This window comes from Apteryx mantelli, chromosome 7 (genome assembly GCF_036417845.1).
Source record: "Apteryx mantelli isolate bAptMan1 chromosome 7, bAptMan1.hap1, whole genome shotgun sequence".
Taxonomy (NCBI): Eukaryota; Metazoa; Chordata; class Aves; order Apterygiformes; family Apterygidae; genus Apteryx; species Apteryx mantelli.
Genome location: NC_089984.1, coordinates 36,773,949 through 36,793,526, shown reverse-complemented (window position 1 = coordinate 36,793,526; position 19,578 = coordinate 36,773,949). Strand labels below are relative to the sequence as shown.

The 19,578-nt window shown below is 38.3% G+C and overlaps 1 protein-coding gene across 1 annotated transcript in view; it reads left to right on the top strand.

The window, feature by feature from the left end:
* The first annotated feature begins 228 nt into the window (after positions 1-228).
* Positions 229-19,578, top strand: part of GFRA1 (GDNF family receptor alpha 1) — a 143,507-nt gene continuing 124,157 nt past the window's right edge. The window contains 4 exon segments of the mRNA XM_013948689.2: positions 229-632; positions 635-686; positions 1,779-2,081; positions 3,395-3,478. Of these exon segments, the coding sequence (XP_013804143.2) occupies positions 585-632; positions 635-686; positions 1,779-2,081; positions 3,395-3,478 (487 nt within the window). The 5' untranslated portion in view covers positions 229-584.

Here is a 19,578-nt window from a genome sequence, read left to right as displayed (position 1 = left end):
CCGCCGCCGCGCCCTGACCCGGCGGAGGCGGCGGCGAGCGCCCCGCGCAGGCAGCGCGGCCCCCCGCGCACCGCCTCCCCGCCGCGGCGCAAGCAAATCAAGTCGCGGGTTTGGGGGGTGGAGGGGTGGTTGCCCAGGAGGGCGCGGGCAGCCCTGCGGAGAGCCTGCCGCGGCGGGGGCTCCGGCTGGCCGAGGGGCTGTCTGCCGCTCGCCCTGGCTGCGGGGGAAGCCGGGCGGCGGGCCGGGGGCGGGCGCCGCGGCTCTCGTCCCCCCCCCGCGCGCTCCCGGTCCCTCCCTGGGAACAAGCGCTGCCCACCCAAGGAGGCGACCGGCTCCTGCCCCGCTCCCGCTTGCTCACTCGCGCACACATATACTCCGTGCGTGCGCCGCTCTCTCCCTCACTGAAGTCGTGCTTGTGTTTTCAGGTTGCTCGGACCTGAAATCTAAGGGGAAAAGCTCAGCGTTTGCATCTCGGCTCCAGCTGCTGGCGGTGGTAGCGGTGAAGAGGAGAGAGGGGGGCTTTCCTGGAATTCAATGGATCTGAACTTGGAGTCTTTGGATCTCGGCGGTTGTGGAATATCTACATGCTGATCCTCTTTGTTGTGGCACATCTGCTCGTTTGGGGAAACCATCTGAAGACAGCAAGATGTTTCTCACTATCTTGTACTTCGTTTTGCCCTTAGTGGGTAAGTTGCTGGCGTCTGATTTCTCTCTGTACGTCGCTTCATAAAGCAATACATAGGGTTTATGGGATCGGGTGCCTGATGGTTGTCAGTCTATTGTTTGGGCAGAACAGTGAAGTTTCCAGTAGTTTTTACGGCTCTGCCGCACATCATTTAGCCCAGTCTGCATTTCAAGCTCTGGGAGATTATAGAGTTAGGTGCTTGCTTGCGTAGCTTCTTGTTAAATTGGGTTCCCACAAGTTAGAGGGAAACTTTTCATTTTAATAAAATAAGACTGCTCAGGGAGGCTGACACGAGCCAGTTGAAGGATTACATCTTCACCTGAACCTGGCAACCTGCCCGCTTGCAAGCGGTTTGCAGCCGAAACTGGTTTCCTTTCCACAGGAGATGTTTGTTTGCATTTCCATGTGTGTGTGTCTGAGAGAGCGTGACGGGGACACGTTGGAGAGGAGAGGGTTACTGTGATTTGCTTTGTTCTCCTGCAAAAGCATCATACATGGAGAGGAATGGAGGGGAGGGGGTCATAAATTCCACCTGTGAAGATGTATGTGGAATAAGCAAAAATGGGTACAGCTATTAAAAAGTGGCTGACGTAAAAGAACCTAATAACAATCAGTGAGGATACTTATCTCTCTGAGCGGGTTGTTCGTGGATGTAATTGAAATTACAGCAAAGCACTTGCAGAAAGTGAGGCCGAGTATTTAACCCCTCAGTTAAACACCCGAATGGGAAGGTTATTTGCTTCACCAAAGTGGATGTAAGGAACAATGAATGCTTATTTTGTCGGGCACATTAGCTCCTGTGGGTTTTCCTTCCTTTCTGCGTTTTGTCTTAATTCAACCAGAGGGGTTAAAATGTACTGTTCCTGTGGACTTCCACTAAAGTGGATCTGACTGAGACCATGGAAACCCTGTGTGTTTTTCCTAAGGTGTAGCGTGAAGCCCTGAGGTTTGCAAGGTGCTGCCTGTCGGGCTGGCTGCATGTGCTGTGTTAGGAGGTGCCTTGTGCTTCCCAGATGCCTGCCTTGGAGCCCTAGTTAAATCAGCCTCACCCCTCAAAGAGAGTTTGTTGGTTTGTGTCTTCTTCTCTCTGTAGATGTACTTCTGTCCGCAGAAGTGAGCGGGTTGCCTGGAGGGGATCGCCTTGACTGTGTGAAAGCCAGTGATCAGTGTCTCAAGGAGCAGAGCTGTAGTACTAAATACAGGACACTGAGGCAGTGTGTAGCCGGCAAAGAGAGCAACTTCAGCCGGGCGACAGGCCTGGAGGCAAAGGATGAATGCAAAAGCGCCATGGAAGCTCTGAAGCAGAAATCTCTGTACAACTGCCGCTGCAAGAGAGGCATGAAGAAGGAGAAAAACTGCCTGCGCATTTACTGGAGCATGTACCAGAGCTTACAGGGTATGTTGCAAAACACAGGAACATTACACTCCCCTAATGCAATGTGATTTCCCAGTCCATGACATCCGCAGCTAGCTACCGCCACAGAGACTAAACGGAGGGTCTGACCTCATAACTCACATTGTGCTCTTCAGCTGCAAACTGAGGACCTTTCATCCAACTCGGGAACAGCTGCTGCTGCATCTCCTGTTTTGGGGAAATCCACAATACGGGTTTCCTCCAGGGGACCCAGCTGACCTTTCCAAACCAAAGTCAAAGATGAGGGCATTAACAAGTGCAAAAGCTACAAAAAGCAGTCATTTGGAGACATGTTCCTAATAACATTTTAACTCCTTAACTGGAACTCGCCTAACAAGATCACAGGGTGCTGAAACTAGCTCCTTAGCTCTTTGCTAAAAGTTAAATGTAATATAGAGGGGGATGATTGTTTTAAGAAGTTTATTCTTTCTTTTCCTGTATTTGCCAGCAACATTCCTGGGGCATGCAGAGACAGAAAAAAGAAGTTGGTGCTTCCCAGAGTATGCAGAAGTGCGAGTTAGAAGGGATATGGCGATGATTGGCTTGGGACTTCTGTTCTCATTGATGTCATTGCTGAATTTTCATAGCCTACTGAGAACAGTCAGGTCCTTATGTGAGGTGTATCATTCTGGCCATGTTTTGCATTGTTTAAGAACCTCTGGAGTTGAACATACAATCCTTCATTTCAATGTGGCCCCCCTTTAACTCTTTGCTGTAGCTGCTTCTGGTTCTATATTGTTCCACTGAAGCCAGCCCTTTCTGTTCATTTATCCTGGCATCAGTTGAAACATTTTAATGAGTTAATATATGTCTTTGTTCCAGCTTTCATAATAAATTACACTACTCTGCTTGGACATTTTCTGCATCATAAATTAATTTCCCTTCCAACAGCATTTTGTTAGGAATGTTTTATTCCAAAGATGCCAGTTTTCAGGTGTTACCTGGGCTGCTTCTCCAAATAAGAGCTCTAATATGAGTGTGAGTGAACAGGAACATCCCTGCTATCGCTTCTCTCCTGCTGGCACGTTAAGATGAAACAGTCCCTGTGATGTTGGAAACTGTCTCTGCAGATCATGACCTTATCCATGGAGGAAGGAGAGAAAATAGTGACAAGGATAAACAACTCGCTGCTTTCAGGTGTTTTCATAAGTTGTGCTTTGAGGAGAAATAGCCAAGCAGATTAAAGTGAAGTACCTTTACTGTTACAGAGTAACTTCATTATAGAGTAGATATAAACAACAAAATCTTGTCCTGAATTCCTGTATAAAAAGAATCCAAATCTTTGTTGTCTTTAGGAAATGATTTGCTTGAAGATTCCCCCTATGAACCAGTTAACAGCAGACTGTCAGACATATTCAGGCTAGCGCCAATTGTATCAGGTAAGCAGATCTAAAGTTCTTTAACTGAAGCATGATTACAATCTGCTGCTTTATAGCTGAGCTATCAGCATTCTTAGCTCATGGAGCAATACTGTTTTAAATAAAAGGAAAAGTTAATGGCTTTCTGGATTTGGTTCATGATATAGTTGCATAAAAAGAAAATACTAATTGGTTTTGAAATAATAACTAAAACTGAAAGAAGGCTTGGCAGGATGGCAATTTGTGTTCTTTTTCAGTCATTCTTGACAATAAACGCTAAATTTTCCTGTAGGTGGCAATCTGATTCCCTGTGTTTCTAATTTACAAATCAGTTCCTTTTTGGGAATATGGTCAGTGCAAGTTACCTCCCATTGACATTAAAAGAGATCAGAAGATAATCTTTCGAATGTTTGCATAAGGGAATGTCTTATAGTTTCATATTTTGAAAAGAAATTTCAGCATTAAGGCTTGTCTTTTCTGGAACTGCTGGCTGCTTAAAAAGCCTATTCACCAGTTCCTTCTCTTTCTCATTTTTCTCTGGAATTTTTTTCTTGTTGTGTGGATGTCTTTCAGAACTTGCTTGGTAATTAGAATATGCTGTTTGTTTTTTGGGAGAACTAAACTAAACTCATTTTGGATGATATTTATTGAAACAATGAATTTTGGGCACTGACAGGCATTACAGATTGGAATTCATATTTTTTATAGTTTCAGAAAGTCTTGTGAGGATGCAGTCTGTACTCAGGACCTTTATTACGTATTTACATAAAAGATTGAACATACACAGTGCAAGTCTGACCATCTTGAACCTTTGGTTAACTGACTTGCTAAAAATGAGCATTACTAGATTGCTCTTTAACAGAAATAAGAAGGAAAGACCAGAGAGAGTGGCTTGACCAATTTTCAGAAGTACTTATGCTTTTTAGGACCCTAAGTCTCACTAAAAGTCAGGTTGTTAAGTATTTAATGGGCCAGATTTTCAGAGATATACAGACACATAAAATGTAGATAACTGTCCACTGGGATTTTCAGAAAGGACTAAGTGATTTAAATAGGTGTTAGATGCCCAGACAGTTTAAAAAATTCTAAGTGCTTAATGCAACTTTAGGTATCTTAATGCCTTTGAAAATCAGCCCCATAGTCACTTTTCAAAATGTGACTTCAGATCCAAATCACATACATCTTTTGAACGCATTATCTTAGATTGGTGAGCAAGTCTGTTGGGAACAGTGGAGAAAAAAGATTGATTTCTGAAGAAATGTTGTATTTTATTTTATTACTTAAAAAACCCTTACAACCCAACTCTATACAAAACCAAGCAAAAAGAATGCAGAAGAGTTCCATGGTGTTTTCTTAAAGTTTACAGTCAGTCTTTCCAGGACCAAATTCTAAGCTACCTTAACAGTGCTGTGGTCATGGAAATACCTTATGTATGCTCTACCTTTCTGTTATTTTTTTCCTAGATTCCTCATTTACTGGCAAAGTGGTTATCTTAAAATGCAATATTTTTTTCCACCTGTTCTGTGCAACAATTAAATAATACATACTGTTCAACAAGTGCAGTCATTCCTACCACTTAGGATACTGGTGTATAGGTTAGGACTGATTCTGTGTTACTAGTGCACCCCAAATTACTGTTCACTTTGATGGAAGCTTTAGGTTTACAGGGATTGCAGGTTTAGACTCACAGACAGCAATAAACTGAAGTTGTAATATAGAGGAAAATGACCAGTATTTGGAAGTAGTATTATTTAAAAGAAAAAGTCATTAGCAAAAGCATTTTTCCTGTTATCGTCATGGTTACTACTGTGTGTTACATTCTTTAAAGCTGCCTAGACTTAGTTTTTTGCAAGGATCTGCAAGTACCCCAAACAGTGGAACTTTACAAGATTTTTATATCTTGATCTGAAAAAAAAAAAATTGTACAAGCAGTGTTGGCAGGGGTTTCATAACTGCTCTTCTGCTAATACGGTCATTGCTGTTTATAAATGTTGCTACAGTATTCACTCATTAAAGTTACTTGAGTGTAATTAAAAGCAGAGATTAACCCTTGCATCTCATAAAGGATATTCTATGGTACTGTATGACTTAGTATATATCAAGCCTAATCTTTTTGCTATATTTTGTATTTATTTTGAAACAGTATAAAAAATCACAGTAATTTTCTTTTATGGTACATGGAGAGGAAAAAGAGTTTGGCTAAGATAACTGGTCTGTATGCTACGTGTAGCATACATAAGTCTAAGAAATGGAGGACAGTTTTTAAAAGCAGTTAATGTTGGTCTAGTTCTTTACTGAAAGATGTTGAAAGTTGCATCCTTTAATGAAATAGCATACCACTTTCTCATTACTTGCTCAAATATCAATAATATATTGACTTAAAACAAAACTCAGGAATACATTGCTAAACCTGTTGCTGAGCTTGTCAGTATTTGCATTTCAATCTCTATTAAATTTGCAGGGAAAGTGCGATGAAAAAAAGTGACAGCTAAAATGGGAATGTGAGTTCCGTGTTTGATTTACTTGTGATAATGTATCCTGTGTATTCAAGGCCTAGTCTTCCTTCCTTTCCATCTACACTTTAAGCCCATAATTCAGCTCCTTCTTTAAAGTTAGTTTTTGGATACCTCCCCTTGCCAAATCCAGGACTGTGAGCCTTTCCTAGTTGAAGGATAGGATGTCTTTTTTTCATGTGGGGGGGACATATGTATGTCTGATTTTTCTTTAGAAGTATTGTGTCTGATGTGGAGCTTCTGCCTCCAGGTTTTGAATTTCGTGCTAGGAGATAGCTCTTGAAATTACTGAAGACCTGCCTGTGTGTTTCTGATAGCAGCAGATTTGAGCTAGATATGCTGATGTAAAGATTTTGTGAAAACAGCCATTCCTGCTTAAACCTTACCTACTTTTGAGAGGTGAAAACACTTTAATGCCTTTAACTTCCATCACAACTACAGTAAACACAAAATCTTTTGACTGGATTTGAGAGGTGAATTTCACACCAAATACTTCAGATACTTCAGTTAGTTTGTCACTTGTTAAAGCTATCTAAAGCTTTTTACTACATGGGGAACAGTCTGCCTCTTAAATTTGTATTGTATTTGACATTGCACTTTGCAACTGGAAGGTATTCTATCGTTTTGGTATCAACTGATACAGTGCAGTAGTCATTTCCATACAAGATAAGAAAATATCTCGTTTGAAAATTATAGTTTCATGTGTGCAGAAATATTTACAAAATAAATGTTTCTGAGATATCTTATCCATTTCAACACAGAATGGAGAGCCACTAAAGCAGACTAAAATACCTTAAGCCATATCTGTGAAGTGGTGTGAATAGAAAAATTAATAGTAAAAAGAAGTATAGACTATTTAGATCTACTTATTTAGGATGACCTAATGCTATCCATCCATGGATTTGTTTTTAAGTTGACTAGTTAATCACAAGATAATTATACCATTGTTCTTTTTTTTCTTTTTTTTTTTTTTACTTTTGTGTCTATTATATTTGGACATAATCTTGAATAGCATGCTACTTTAAATCAGAAATTTCTTAAAACATGAAGGATTTGCTGGTAATCTGTGGAGAATTGGTTACATGCTGCTAGTTACATCTTGTTTCTAACTGTTAAATTGCAAGACAGCTAGAAATTAATTATTTTATCAATATGTCTTTTTAATGTAGTAAATTTTTTTTTCAAAGTTAATGTTGTATCATCAACAAATAAGAGAGAGACTGGCTGGTATAGTTATATATCAAAGGGAGTTTTCCCCTATTCTGTCTTTCATGTCAGAGGCTGTTTACTCTGTAAAAACCCTGGGAATCTTCAGTTGCAGATATCTGGAAGTTTGTATTTAGAGAAGGGTAAATTTCTTAATTAAAAAGAAGAGTTTAGTAGACAGCACGTAGGAGTTCTACTGGAGTGCATAATTCCATGCTGGAACAATGTAAATAGCACTGCATATGAAGTTAGTGTGTTTGCTTCGCATACCGAATGAGCTACAAGTACAAATACAAATAATTATGGTCAGTAAGATGGTCTTCTATTGTATTTTAAAAATTAAGATTATAAAAAAGATAACAGTGCTGGAATTCTCAGAAGGGTGTGTGTGTTGGTGACACTTAAATTTGGCAGTCTCATACACACTGTTTTTGGTATTTAAGGATTTTGTAGTGATTGGTCTGGGTCACCTTCTAGGATCTCTACATTGTTCAGAAGGAAAGAGTGAATCAGTAGTTTTCCCCCTTCTGCCACTGAGCTATTAGAAATCTTGTGGGCATCCCGTATTGTTGGGTTGCACAATTAAGAAAATTGGTACTGAGAAAGAATGAACTCCAGTACTCAAACATTTCTCCAGCTTTGGCAGAATTTTGTGTTGGGAGAATTTCTCCTTCTCCAGCATAAAGCCTGCTCTGAGTATTGGCAGCTATTCGGGATCCTCCCCCTTATTTATCCTTCCCAGAGATGGACTGGAGACCTCACAGGGAATGGACTGGAAGTGTTTCCTTTGGAAGAGGTGCTAGCAGCAGAGGCAAGGAAGGAAGGCTGGGCTTTTCATAATGAATTCCCAGAATCCAGAGAAATGGAGATTGCTTGTTTTTGTGCTTAAGGCCTTTTAGGGTTCCTCATGCTCATCCCTGCTCTTTCTACTAGTCCTGTTAAGTAGGAGATGGAGAACTAGAAAACGATCTCATAGTGAATTTGTTTTTACCCAAACTTTCATTACCCTGAAATTCTTTTAATCAAGAAATGAATATGGTTCCCCAATTCATTTGTGCAATTCTTGTACTGATGTAAGAATTGAGGTCAGGGTGGCAGGTATTTGAATCTTTAATGATCATTTGCTCCTTTTTCCCCACGTGGTGAATTACTTTTTTTATTTTTCTTAATTGAATCCATATGGAGCCTTTTTTTCTTTCTTTTTTTTTTTTTAATCAAAAAGATAAGTTAGCATCTCTGCCCTAGCCAACAGATCACTGCTTTTTCCTCTTGGGGTTTGTGGTATGTGAATTAGTGGCTTCTCCCATGAATTAATACTGAATGACATCCCCTATTCCTACAGCTTGAGGCCTCTAATCCTAGGTCTATTCCGAAGTATATGTATATATTCCAAATACTACATACTTTTCTAATTTAACATTATGCCTTTTTCAGACATTTTGTAAGAATATTTGATATGCCACATTTCTACAAAGGCAAATTAATTTATGAAATATTATTAAAATGTTGATTTCTCTTAGCAATTTAAAATGCTCCTTTTAGCTCCTATTTTTCATATTGTTGCATTTTTTAAATTTCAGAAAAAGAGACATTTCGTTTTAGTTACCTTGCACATTCACCCTATTTCATAAACAATAAACCAGATGCTATTAAGTTAATAGGAGTCTTGCAATCTGATTCTGTTCCCACTGAAGTAAGCATAACACATCAACATTTTTTTTTTATTTGATTAGGGTGTATTCTGTTTCCTGTTGTAATTTTTTTTGGCTTAGTTCTGATTTTTCAGATATGTGCTTGAGCCTTTTGGTATCAGAAGAGTAAAAACAAATTGTTATTTTGCCCACACTAGATTGTCACATGCACAGGTATATTTTCCTTTGTAAGATAATATGTGTATTAATCAGAGTAATCGTTCCTGGACCAATCTGTTACAGTTTTTACAATGATAAATCTAAACTAACTCTTTTGTCTTTTGTCTCCAGTGAAAATTTGGGACCCTTTGCCTATGGCAAGAAAAGAAGCAGGCGTCTAGTTTAGATGCATTTAACAAAATGAAAATAGTTTGACAAAATAGTATGAGTGTGTACAATGCTTGTGCTCTGTGACATTTCTTCCTGCATATTTTCTTTGCAGCGACAACTAGGCTAGCTGCCCGTCAGATAACAAGTTATCAAGGGTGCATAGATACTAGTTGCTGATTTCCACTTCTGCTTTTACATAATCAGATTGGACTTCACACAAAAGCAATCACTTTGGTGACTGTTGGCTTGCTGGAGGTCTCTGAATTTCCTGTTTTCTGCATTTCTGGAAGCTTGATCTGAGGGGAAATAAGCACCTTGCTGAAGTAACTGATTGACCAGTTTATAAAAGCAGTGCATATTCACTTTAATTTCAGGAGGAACATGAAAGGCCTTTAAACACCAGCTAGGAATATGAAAATAACTTAAACTTGTTCCATATTTCTTGGTGAGATTACTGGAACTTTTTGCTAATTACTTTGCTTGAAGATCTGTAAGACAGAAGAAAAGGTCTCTGTTCCTCAAGTCTCTAAATGCACAGCTTTGGGTGAAGGTAGAGTTTCTGCTTGTCCCAGTAGTCTATCTAGGCACGGCTTGCCAACCTGTTTCAACATGAGAGATAAGATGAAATCCATTTTATGGAAGGAAGGAATATCTGCTGATATAACACAGAGCATTTATGCATGAAAATTCAGCGTCTCCTTAAAATGCTGGGAGCAGTTAGAATACTTAGGAGTCTCAAAGGAAACTCAGAGGAGAGCAGTGTTTTCTTGCAGCCTCAAAGAAAAGTATTGGGGCATGACTAGTTGAATAAACATGGCCAGGCATTTTGCATTCACTATATAGTATACAAATCAAATCAAATCATCTTTTTGTCTAGAGAAGCATCTTTTCAGGAGAGGGGAATTGCCATCCCTTTAATAAGTACATACCCAGGAAAGGCTCAGCTGTAGTGTGGTGCACCATGTGTTGAATGGATAAATTTGTATGCTCTTTGAGTAGCAAATTGTATATCCTTTTGTTTATCATTACAGGCCTCCTTTATGGTTTCCATAAGTGCCATGCTTGTTCATATCAAGTAGGACCAAAAGCATGCAGGCATTCCTAGTGATATCAGTGGAATTACTTGGAGAGTTTGGATACTTGCTAGTCACTGTGAGGAGGGAAGTACAATCTGGTTACAAAATTTGCGTAATACAGCTATTTCAAGGACTTCACTAGCAGAAACAATCATGGACTGCAGGGGGACCTTAGGAACATACAGCTCACCAAGAAGTTCAGCTTTTTGTATCTACACGCTCTGCTGTGTTGCAGGGGTAAGCCGGTGGACACTGCAGCCCCATGAGCAGGCTGGCTGAAGACATGACAAGAGTGAGAGAAAAAGCGTATGCTTCCTGTGACATAGTTTAGTTGCAATGTGAGCGTCCTGTTGGGAATACTCCAGTGATAAAGGTGATGTGAGGCGTGGTGTAGAAGCGAAACCTGCACTTGTTAGGCATATTGCTGTGGCAGTCTTCTTCAGAGGGCTCCTGAAGTGCCTTGTCCATAAGTTGTATCCCCTGGTGAAATGCAAAGAGAACAGTGCCAAAAAGAGCAGCATCCTGCAGCTCTCTGTCTCCTGATGGCACAGCAAGGTGCAATTTATGGCAAGTGATTTCACTCTCACTGTTTACGTTTTAAAATATTTTAAAACTTTATAACCCTGCTTATGTTTGACTCTCAAGGATAACTTTGATGGTGTTGGAAGAGCCTGTGTTATCTGTCAGGAGTTGACAATATGCTAAAAATGCTAAGAGTAAAGTGCCTGTGTTTGATGAAAAGAAATAAGAATTTCTGAATCATAGGGCAGAACTTATTTGTGGCAAGGATCCAGTATTTCTTATTTTAACCTGTATATTACTTTATTTTAACCTTAGGAAGGAATGTGTTTACAGCTCTGATTTTAGAAATATAAGTAATCATTTTTGTTTATGAAACTAATTCTGTAATTCATTTTATATTAGTATTTTGGTCTTACTTTGACATTGTATTTTCTGTGGATGAAACTAATGCAGCAGCAATGCAGTCGGTATAGTTAGAACATTAACACAATTAAGTTATTTTCTGAGTAGTTCTTTAGTTATTATCATGCATTGAAAAGAATTTCTATATATGCCAGGTTATAGTCCTGTACAGTCTGCACTCAACCTAAAATTTAACATGAGAGATGCATGACACAAAGTAATGGCATAGAGATAGCTCTTCCTGCCTGGAAATTTGCAGAAATGATGGGTTGTAAAGAGAGTTGAAGATATCAAACAATTTGAATAGAAACCCATAAATAAAGATGAATTTCTGCATTCACTGGTTATATGATTTTTATCACTGTCTGGTGTCCATAAAATGCATCTTCTCATTAAAGTTTTGTCGTGCAGCTGATAAGGTTCAAAAGTATTCATGCTTCCACACTCTCCCTTTTAAATTCTGAACCCTAAATTCAGTACTAAAACTCAGTTGAGCAAAACTGAAAGTCACTGTTTCCCTTTTCCTCCTCCACAGGAGACAGTATCATGTTTCTCCCCATTCTCCAGTCCCACAGCCTCCAGGCCACTGTTGACATTTACCCCGACAGTCAGGCTATTGCTAACCACTGTCACTTCCTGGAGCAACTAACCAAAACTCATTCCTGCCTTTGCATACCTTTCCTATATATTGTCATGTCTTTTATGCATATTAGTACTCCCTCAGACATTCCGGAGTTTTCTGCTCCATCTGAACCAGATGCCTCCACCGAATCTCCTTCCTTTCTGTAAGGCTTCCCATTTCCTTTTCTGTTGCTTCAGCATAGAGCAGTTCTACTTGCCACCTCAGCCACTCTTCAGAAATCTGACTGTAGTTCTTCCCTTTCCTTCTGATGATAGGCTTCTCTTTGCTCTCCTGTCTGATTTCTTTGCCCTGTAGTCCTCCTCTTCCCTTCTCCCTCCTCCCTACTTTCTCTCTTTCTCTGTCCCCCTAATGCCTCCATCCTCCATCATCTGGTACCTTGGGTGGTGCAATGCGTCCTCTCTTCCTTCAAAGCTTTTCTTAAACTCTCCACTTTTTCCATCATTCGCCAAGTGATTCTCTCACTCTCTATATAAAGAGTTTGAAATGTGATTTAATAAAAGAAATTGCTCCTGAATAATGGAGCTAATATATCCAGGTTTCCTATTAATTTGAGTCCCCCATCTCCTGGATGCCCCCCTGCTCTTGGCACAGACAGAGCTCCTTTTTCCTTTCTCTGTACCATGTTCTCTCCATAGATACTTCTCCCTTTGCTTTCCCTAAATTCTGTCCCATATCACTTACCTGTTCGGGGCAGCACATGCTGTGACTGGTTCAGGGTTGCACATGTGCTGGTGACCGTATATGCGTGTGCTGGCTGCCTGGCGCCTGCTCCCTCCTGGAATGGCTCAGTGCCAGAGTGATACCTGCCTTTTCTTCAGTAGGCACATTCATTTGGGTCTCACTCAGTTATGCAAAACTGCAGTTTTTCATGAAATCTGCAAGAACTTCATATTCATTCTTCTGTCAAATTTGCCTATGTCATATAGATTAAAAACTTGTTGAGAGCTGTAGGGGTTTGGAGGTGAGACTAATATTAAACTTACCTACGTTTTCTTGGAAAAATTAGGATTAAAAAAACAAATATTTCTATCATATCACTAAATGCTAGACTATGACATATCTCATCTTATTCTAGTCTAACAGAACATGTAATGTATTGTGGATGTGATAAAAATAAACATGCAGCAGGCTTGAAAAATACAGATAATTGAGTACAGTTCATGGCTGGCAGATAACTGAGTATCTCGGGATTCTCAAAATGGGAAATAATTCTTGCGTTTAGGTTAGTTAGTGTGAAGATTCTTTATTCAGATTTAGAAATTAAACAAGAAATAAAGGATCTGTCCAAAAGCTGTTGTGTATTAACAGATATGTTGCATTTTAGTTATTTGCATACTACCACATCATATTTACAAATGACATTGCAGTTTATTTAGAGTCATCTTCTTTCCTAGATAGAATATTTTTAGGATTACTGTTTAAATTTTACTGATTTTTTTTTCGGGGGGGGGGAAAGGCCATAAATTTAAAAAAAAACAAGAAAGGCAATACCAGCTTTTGATAGTAATTTCAAAGAATTCATGTCCAAATTCCACTTGCAAATAGAGTGGAATCTATTCTGCACAGCAGAGGCTTTGCATTAATGAACATTTAAGTAGCAGATTAAAATGTCTGTTTAAAAAATAGGTTCGTGTTATGTAATAACACAAATCTAGGCTACTAATAACAGTGAAGATAATTTTATTGAGCAGATTAAGTGCAATTAAATCTCAGCTACAGAATACTTAAATACAATACTGTAGCAAAACCCAGTCCCTGTAGCTTTACTTGTCTTCCTTCCCACCCACAGGATCAGCACCTGACAACACAGTAAATTATCATTTTTATTGTTGTTCATTTTTATGGCCATGGGAATGTACATCATGTTATCCATTAGGACCCAGACAAAGAAGTCTTCTACACATGCACAATCATGAAACAAGACATGATTGAAGAGAGCAAGGTGCCAGCATTATATGAAGTTCTATTATAAATTGATAAATCTGCTTGTCAGATTTCTTTAAAGGATTGTGTAGATAAGGACTACCTACAGTATTCCCATATGAAAAGTCCTGCCTTTTGTAATAAATCCATATAGACTGAGAAAATGTGTCACTTCTTTCTCTGATAGTCTATTTAGTTAATTTTAGTTTCTAAATAGTGAAATGGAGACACTAAAGCTTGCAGTGTTCCAATAACACTTATGACCTGATGAAGTCAACTTCTTTGATCCTTCCAGAGGTCAAATAGTGTGTGTTTCTAAGCAAACATTCCCCAAGGCTGATGATGTGTGAGATGTCTATTCCTGTTGCCAAATGTCCCACCTTCACAGTAGAAAATTAAAGGAGAATTGCAAAGAAGTGTGGTGTGTTAAAGTGTATTTAATTTTGTCTATGAATTGGTGTTAGAATTGTTGGACACAGGGTGCATTTGTTTTTTTTTAATTTTTGCACAGTTTAAAAATGTCTAGACAGCTCTCTCCTGGGTTGGGTGAAAAGTGAGTATTTTAACTCTTAACTGCAGTAATGTTTAGGCAGAAAGGCCTACAATACTTTTAAATTAACGAAACAGAAATTTATTTAAATTTGACTTGGAGCTCCAGTTAGCTTTTTAGTACGTTTCTGTGTACAGCTGAACATATCTTTTTACCTCACCATGCCCTTGGCCTTTCCCCAAGACCCATGGGAAGATTAAAAAGTACAGATGAGAGTAAATTTAGAATTTACCTATTTTAAGAAAGATGGTACTAAAGAAAAATGCCTTAGCTGTCCTTAAAATGGTATTAAGCTTTCATTCCCACAACATGTCTGGCACAAGCTCAGTAAAGCAACCTATACTGCAGGGCTCTAGTACTCCTAGAAACAAGAGGGTAGTTCATTTTTCATTCCCCACTCAATCCTTGACCTCCTTGCAGAAGCTGCCAACAAAGGTGACAATTATAATGATGATTTCTGTAGCTCGGATATCTATCCCTTCACGTGTGCTCCCTGACTTGTTCCGTGTAGTTCACTGTACAGCTGTATAAATACTTTTGGTGATTACCCTCTTGGACTGTATTTGAACAAGCGACTAAAAGGTGAAGCTGTCCATATATTAAAGACATCATTAATGGCACAACCACAGCCATAAACGGTGGATAATTGTGATGGGTGGGTTTTATTTATTTATTTATTTATTCCAAAATGTGTCAGTGTCTGGGCATCCTTTACAGGGATATTCCTGAAAACAGATGACTGTGATATGCACTCTATGCAGCCACTCTGCAGTCTTCTTAATTATCCACTTAAAATTATTCACTTAACAAGACAAAGAATAGTTGCACTTGTGAAGTTGTCATATTTAGTGCTGTACTGCATTGCTGTGCAATAATTATGCAGTCTGATACTAGCTTTCATTTATGCTAACTGGAAGTAAACTTATAATTCCTCATATTATTAAGAAGAGACTTATTCACCTTCCTTTTGGTCCTGCTTTAGGGAGAAAATGTCCTTGTAAAAATCTTATCCATACCAATACTTTGCAAACCTAAGAAAACAAGAAATATTACTCTAGTTTGCCTTTCAAAATTGTATTTGTAGCATTGCAACTGTATATACTGCTTTTCCTTATTATTTAAATGAATTTGGCAATTTAAATATGTATTTAATCCTACACAGAACATAATAAAAGCAAAGTCATATCTAAAAGGTAATCAATAAGTGGCTATACCTAGGACAGTAACTTGAGGCAAAAGAAATTGATTTCATAACTGACAGTCTTTTCTCTAAAGCTGTTCTCAGTAGGATCTTCAGAAAACAATCACAGGTTTCTGTAATGCAGGCAGTATGCAGTATCTGGTCTAGACTGTGGACAGAAATGTAATTTACAAGTTACAGAATGAATTATGTTGCTCAGAAAGGAATAAAATAGAGCAAATAGTTAGCTCCCCTTGAGCAGTAATATGTGCTAATTGAAGGACGCAGGATTCCTTTGTAAGAATCAATATTCAAGCTTGTAGAATACTTAAAGTGACTAGTTTCTGTCTTTAGCAAGAATGAGAAATATAATAAATGATTATGGACCTGGACTGTGGTGAAAAGGAGCTACTACCCATTACAGCTATCAGAATGGGAGACATGTAAAGAGCTGCTTGTAACAGATAGCTCCTGTATCTACATAGCAGGTTGTACTTCTGTGGTTTAGGGTGTCACTGATAGATGAGGGTGACAATTCATAGTGTTCCTCAGAGTGCATGCTACATGTTGAACAAGATCAGAGACTCAAGGAGCATATCAGGGAGAATTAAGGTTTATTACTTTATCCTTCCTCAGGGTTTTCAGCATTTTAAAAGGATTTATATTATATGAAATATGTTTAAATTCAGAAAACCTTGGTATTTCAGAGTGATACTTTACAAATCATCTTTTTCCCCAGATCTTAGTTGAGATCAGTGAGCCAGTTCTGGGTAGTAACTTTCTGTTGTGTGACAATACAATAACAGAAAAGTGTTTTTGTAAAACTCTAGAAATTAGTATGTGTGTTAGGCATGTTTTATTAGAAATTAGAACAGGAAAGCTAGAAGGGTTTTTTAAAGGTCTTAATTTCTCAAATGCATAATATTTGGGTGCAGTAAATGTATTAATTTGAACTATTTGTTTTTAGAGAGTGGCAAAAGTAATAAAATACTCACTTCTGTAAATCACCTTACAGCTATTTAAAAGACCAGGTTTTGGCCAACTGCCAAAAAAATATTTCGGCATAGGAGAAAGCTTCTTTGAGATACTTTTACCACTGGGGGACTCCTGCTGTTCACTTTTGTTCTGTACAGTATGGAGTACCTCTAATTTGCTTTAACTGCTTGAGGGTGGAGGGTGTGCTCATGGTGGAAGAGGTGGAACTAACATATTTGTCATAGAGGATCATGTTAGTTTTATGTGGCAAATGGAGTGTTTATCTGTTTCGTATTATAACACCCAAATGTTAGCATAGCTTTCTAGAAGTCGCACAGTTTTGTAGAAGATAAGGCTGAGTTCATTTTTTTGTTAGTGTTATCCTTTGTCATTTTAAGATCTCAGTGAATAAGTGCTGGCAGGACTCAAGCTTTTTTCATATTAAATATAAAAGCTAAGCTAATGTATATTTGGCAAACAGAAGCACTTGGAGGTCAGGAAACTTATGACTTTAGCTTTTCCTCTTTTGTACAATTCCCATCTGACACAGACTTGAAATTACAGTCAAACACTCCTTTTCCAGTATATGATATGACTTAATGTTGTACCAGTGTCTAAGATCACCTTTGCTGATGTATTTAAAATCTGACTAATACATATATTAAAGAAGTCAAAGTTAAGGTACAAAGACATCTCCATTTCTGGGCCCATCTGACTGAAAAGTTTCTTCTTATAAATCCTTCAACAAGAGCTTACTAGAAGGAAGGTTAGGAGGCTTATTTTTATAAACTTCCAGATCTTTCCCCCCAAATCGCGCTTTTCCATTCGAACAGGTGTGGTTATCCCAATATCCTGACTGTAGTTTACTTTGGTCATTCTGTGAGACTGTATTTTTCTAACTGTTAGGAGTTTTCAAAACCTTTACAGTTGGTATCAGCAGGGTCACCGTTTATTTCATAGTGCTTTTTGGAAAGGCCCATACAGACGAGGTATATGTGTGTAAGTACATACCTGTTTATGCATCTGAACAGCAGTTTTCAATTTGTGAAGACCCAAATCTCCCCATCTGTAATACAGTGTGGTATCCTTATACCATAGGATGTTAGGTCAGCATGTTTTTAAAGATACCTATAATAGGGGTAGGCCAAATATTCTCAAAGCAGTGTTTGTCTCAGTTGGATTGCTAGCTGTATCAGGGTTTATTTCGTTGTACTAATTCTTCTATCCTCACCTGGTGCATCACAGTGAAATGAGTTCAAAGGTGTTAGCAGGAAACGACTATACAAAGTCCCTATGTCACATCTGGCTTTCAGAGCCCATTTATTTTATTAAAGTTAATAAAATGAATCATACTTCAGATAGACAATCTGGCCGCCTTTATTTAATAAGACAATCAAAAAAGAACCAAGTTACATTTCCTTAATAAGGAAAATCTGTCTTCTGCTGTTTAGAGAATGTATCCTGTGATGACTGTCATACAGTATTAATTTTTACACTGTACTTACAATTTAAATAGCTTATCTCTAGCAGTTTCTTTTCTTCACTGGTGACTAGCAAATGTTGAATAATCAATGGAAATTTTTAAAACTGGAAAAATGGAAACTTTTAAAAGAGATAACATCTGAATGAGGCAGAGGAATAGAAGGAAGGAAGGCAACATTTTTTACTTGAATAAAACTAAAGAGTTTGTCAAACTGTAAACTGGAGAGTTTCAGCTAGTGTAAAAGATTAATTTAAGCAGACAATCCACTGATCATTTTCTGTTCTACTTCAATGTGTATCAAAAAGCCGTTCCATTAGGTACCAAAGCTCAGAGCTGACAACATCTTCCTAGAGGAGAATGTATAATGCCTCTGATGTTGAAGAGAAAGAAATGACCACTTTGTTTTCTAACATGGTGTAATTACGTAAACTTTGGTATGGTGTTGTATTCTAATAATCCTAACATGTAATGAAGCGTAAACATTATTCTGATTGTTGCTATTGTCACTAGTTGTGAACTGGCCACTAACAGAAAACTTATAGATATGTTACTGGGAAGTGCAGCTTCACGGAGACCAGTCTAATTGCAGTAGCCATTTTCCAAGGAAAATGGTAATCCTTAAGCACACTTGACAGAGGAAGAAAAGTGATATTTGCATGCTTAAACTTGTGGTATTTCATTAGGGCACACAGTTCTGTGAAGAATACATGTTGCAATAATTATAGCAGTATGTCAGTTACTTTTAATTACAGAATTTTTTAAATGTCCAGGTGAGATGAGATCCTGTGAAATTGGCTTCTCATTAGTTTTTAGTTCATATACGGTGGAAACACTGGGGAAGAACAGATTTTGTGTTATTTTGTCTCTGCATCTGGAAATATATGTTTTTTTAATCTAGAAAAGCCATATTCGTAGCACTAAATTATGACAAATATTTACTGTAGGCCATGTTTTATACTTAACCACAGAGAAGTACTTTCTCTTAGTCATAGAATAGCCATTTACCCTCTGTTCTTAAGGTCTCTTTGAGTACTGTAGGCCCTCAGTTACAATGAGTCTCCAGTTGTTTTCCATCAGAATTAGATCAGGACCAACTTCGCTGGACCAGATTTTCAGTCCTTCCTCAGGCAAAATTTTTGTTAAGATCAAAGGAAACTTTCCCAAGCAAGCTGCAGAATATAGCCACTGTCAACAATGTTGCTTCTTTGTTGAGTGTATCCTACATTGCTGAAGCACCTTGTCTGTGTGACCTCAAGGTCATTTGATTAATTGCATCTTTTGGAACTCTATGTGTGTGTTGTGCCTGCTTTATTCACACATGAAATGGATATGGCAATTACCATCTCTCAAGTTACGTGAGGAAAGAGTTTACCCTCTCTGGTATTTTTCCTAAGCTCCATAACATTAAAAAAAATTTTTTTTATGCCTTTAGTCTGATACTCAATTTTATTTTTGATTGGTCATAAAAAATACAGATTAAAAGCCTTTGGAGCTTTTAATGTGGGCTTTCATGCCATAGTCTGATGTCTCTGATAGATAACCCTAAAGAGATTTCTTCCACAAAATCGGACACTTTCTTGATAAATATTTTGTTACTACCACTATTGCTTCTCTGCTTGGAGCAACC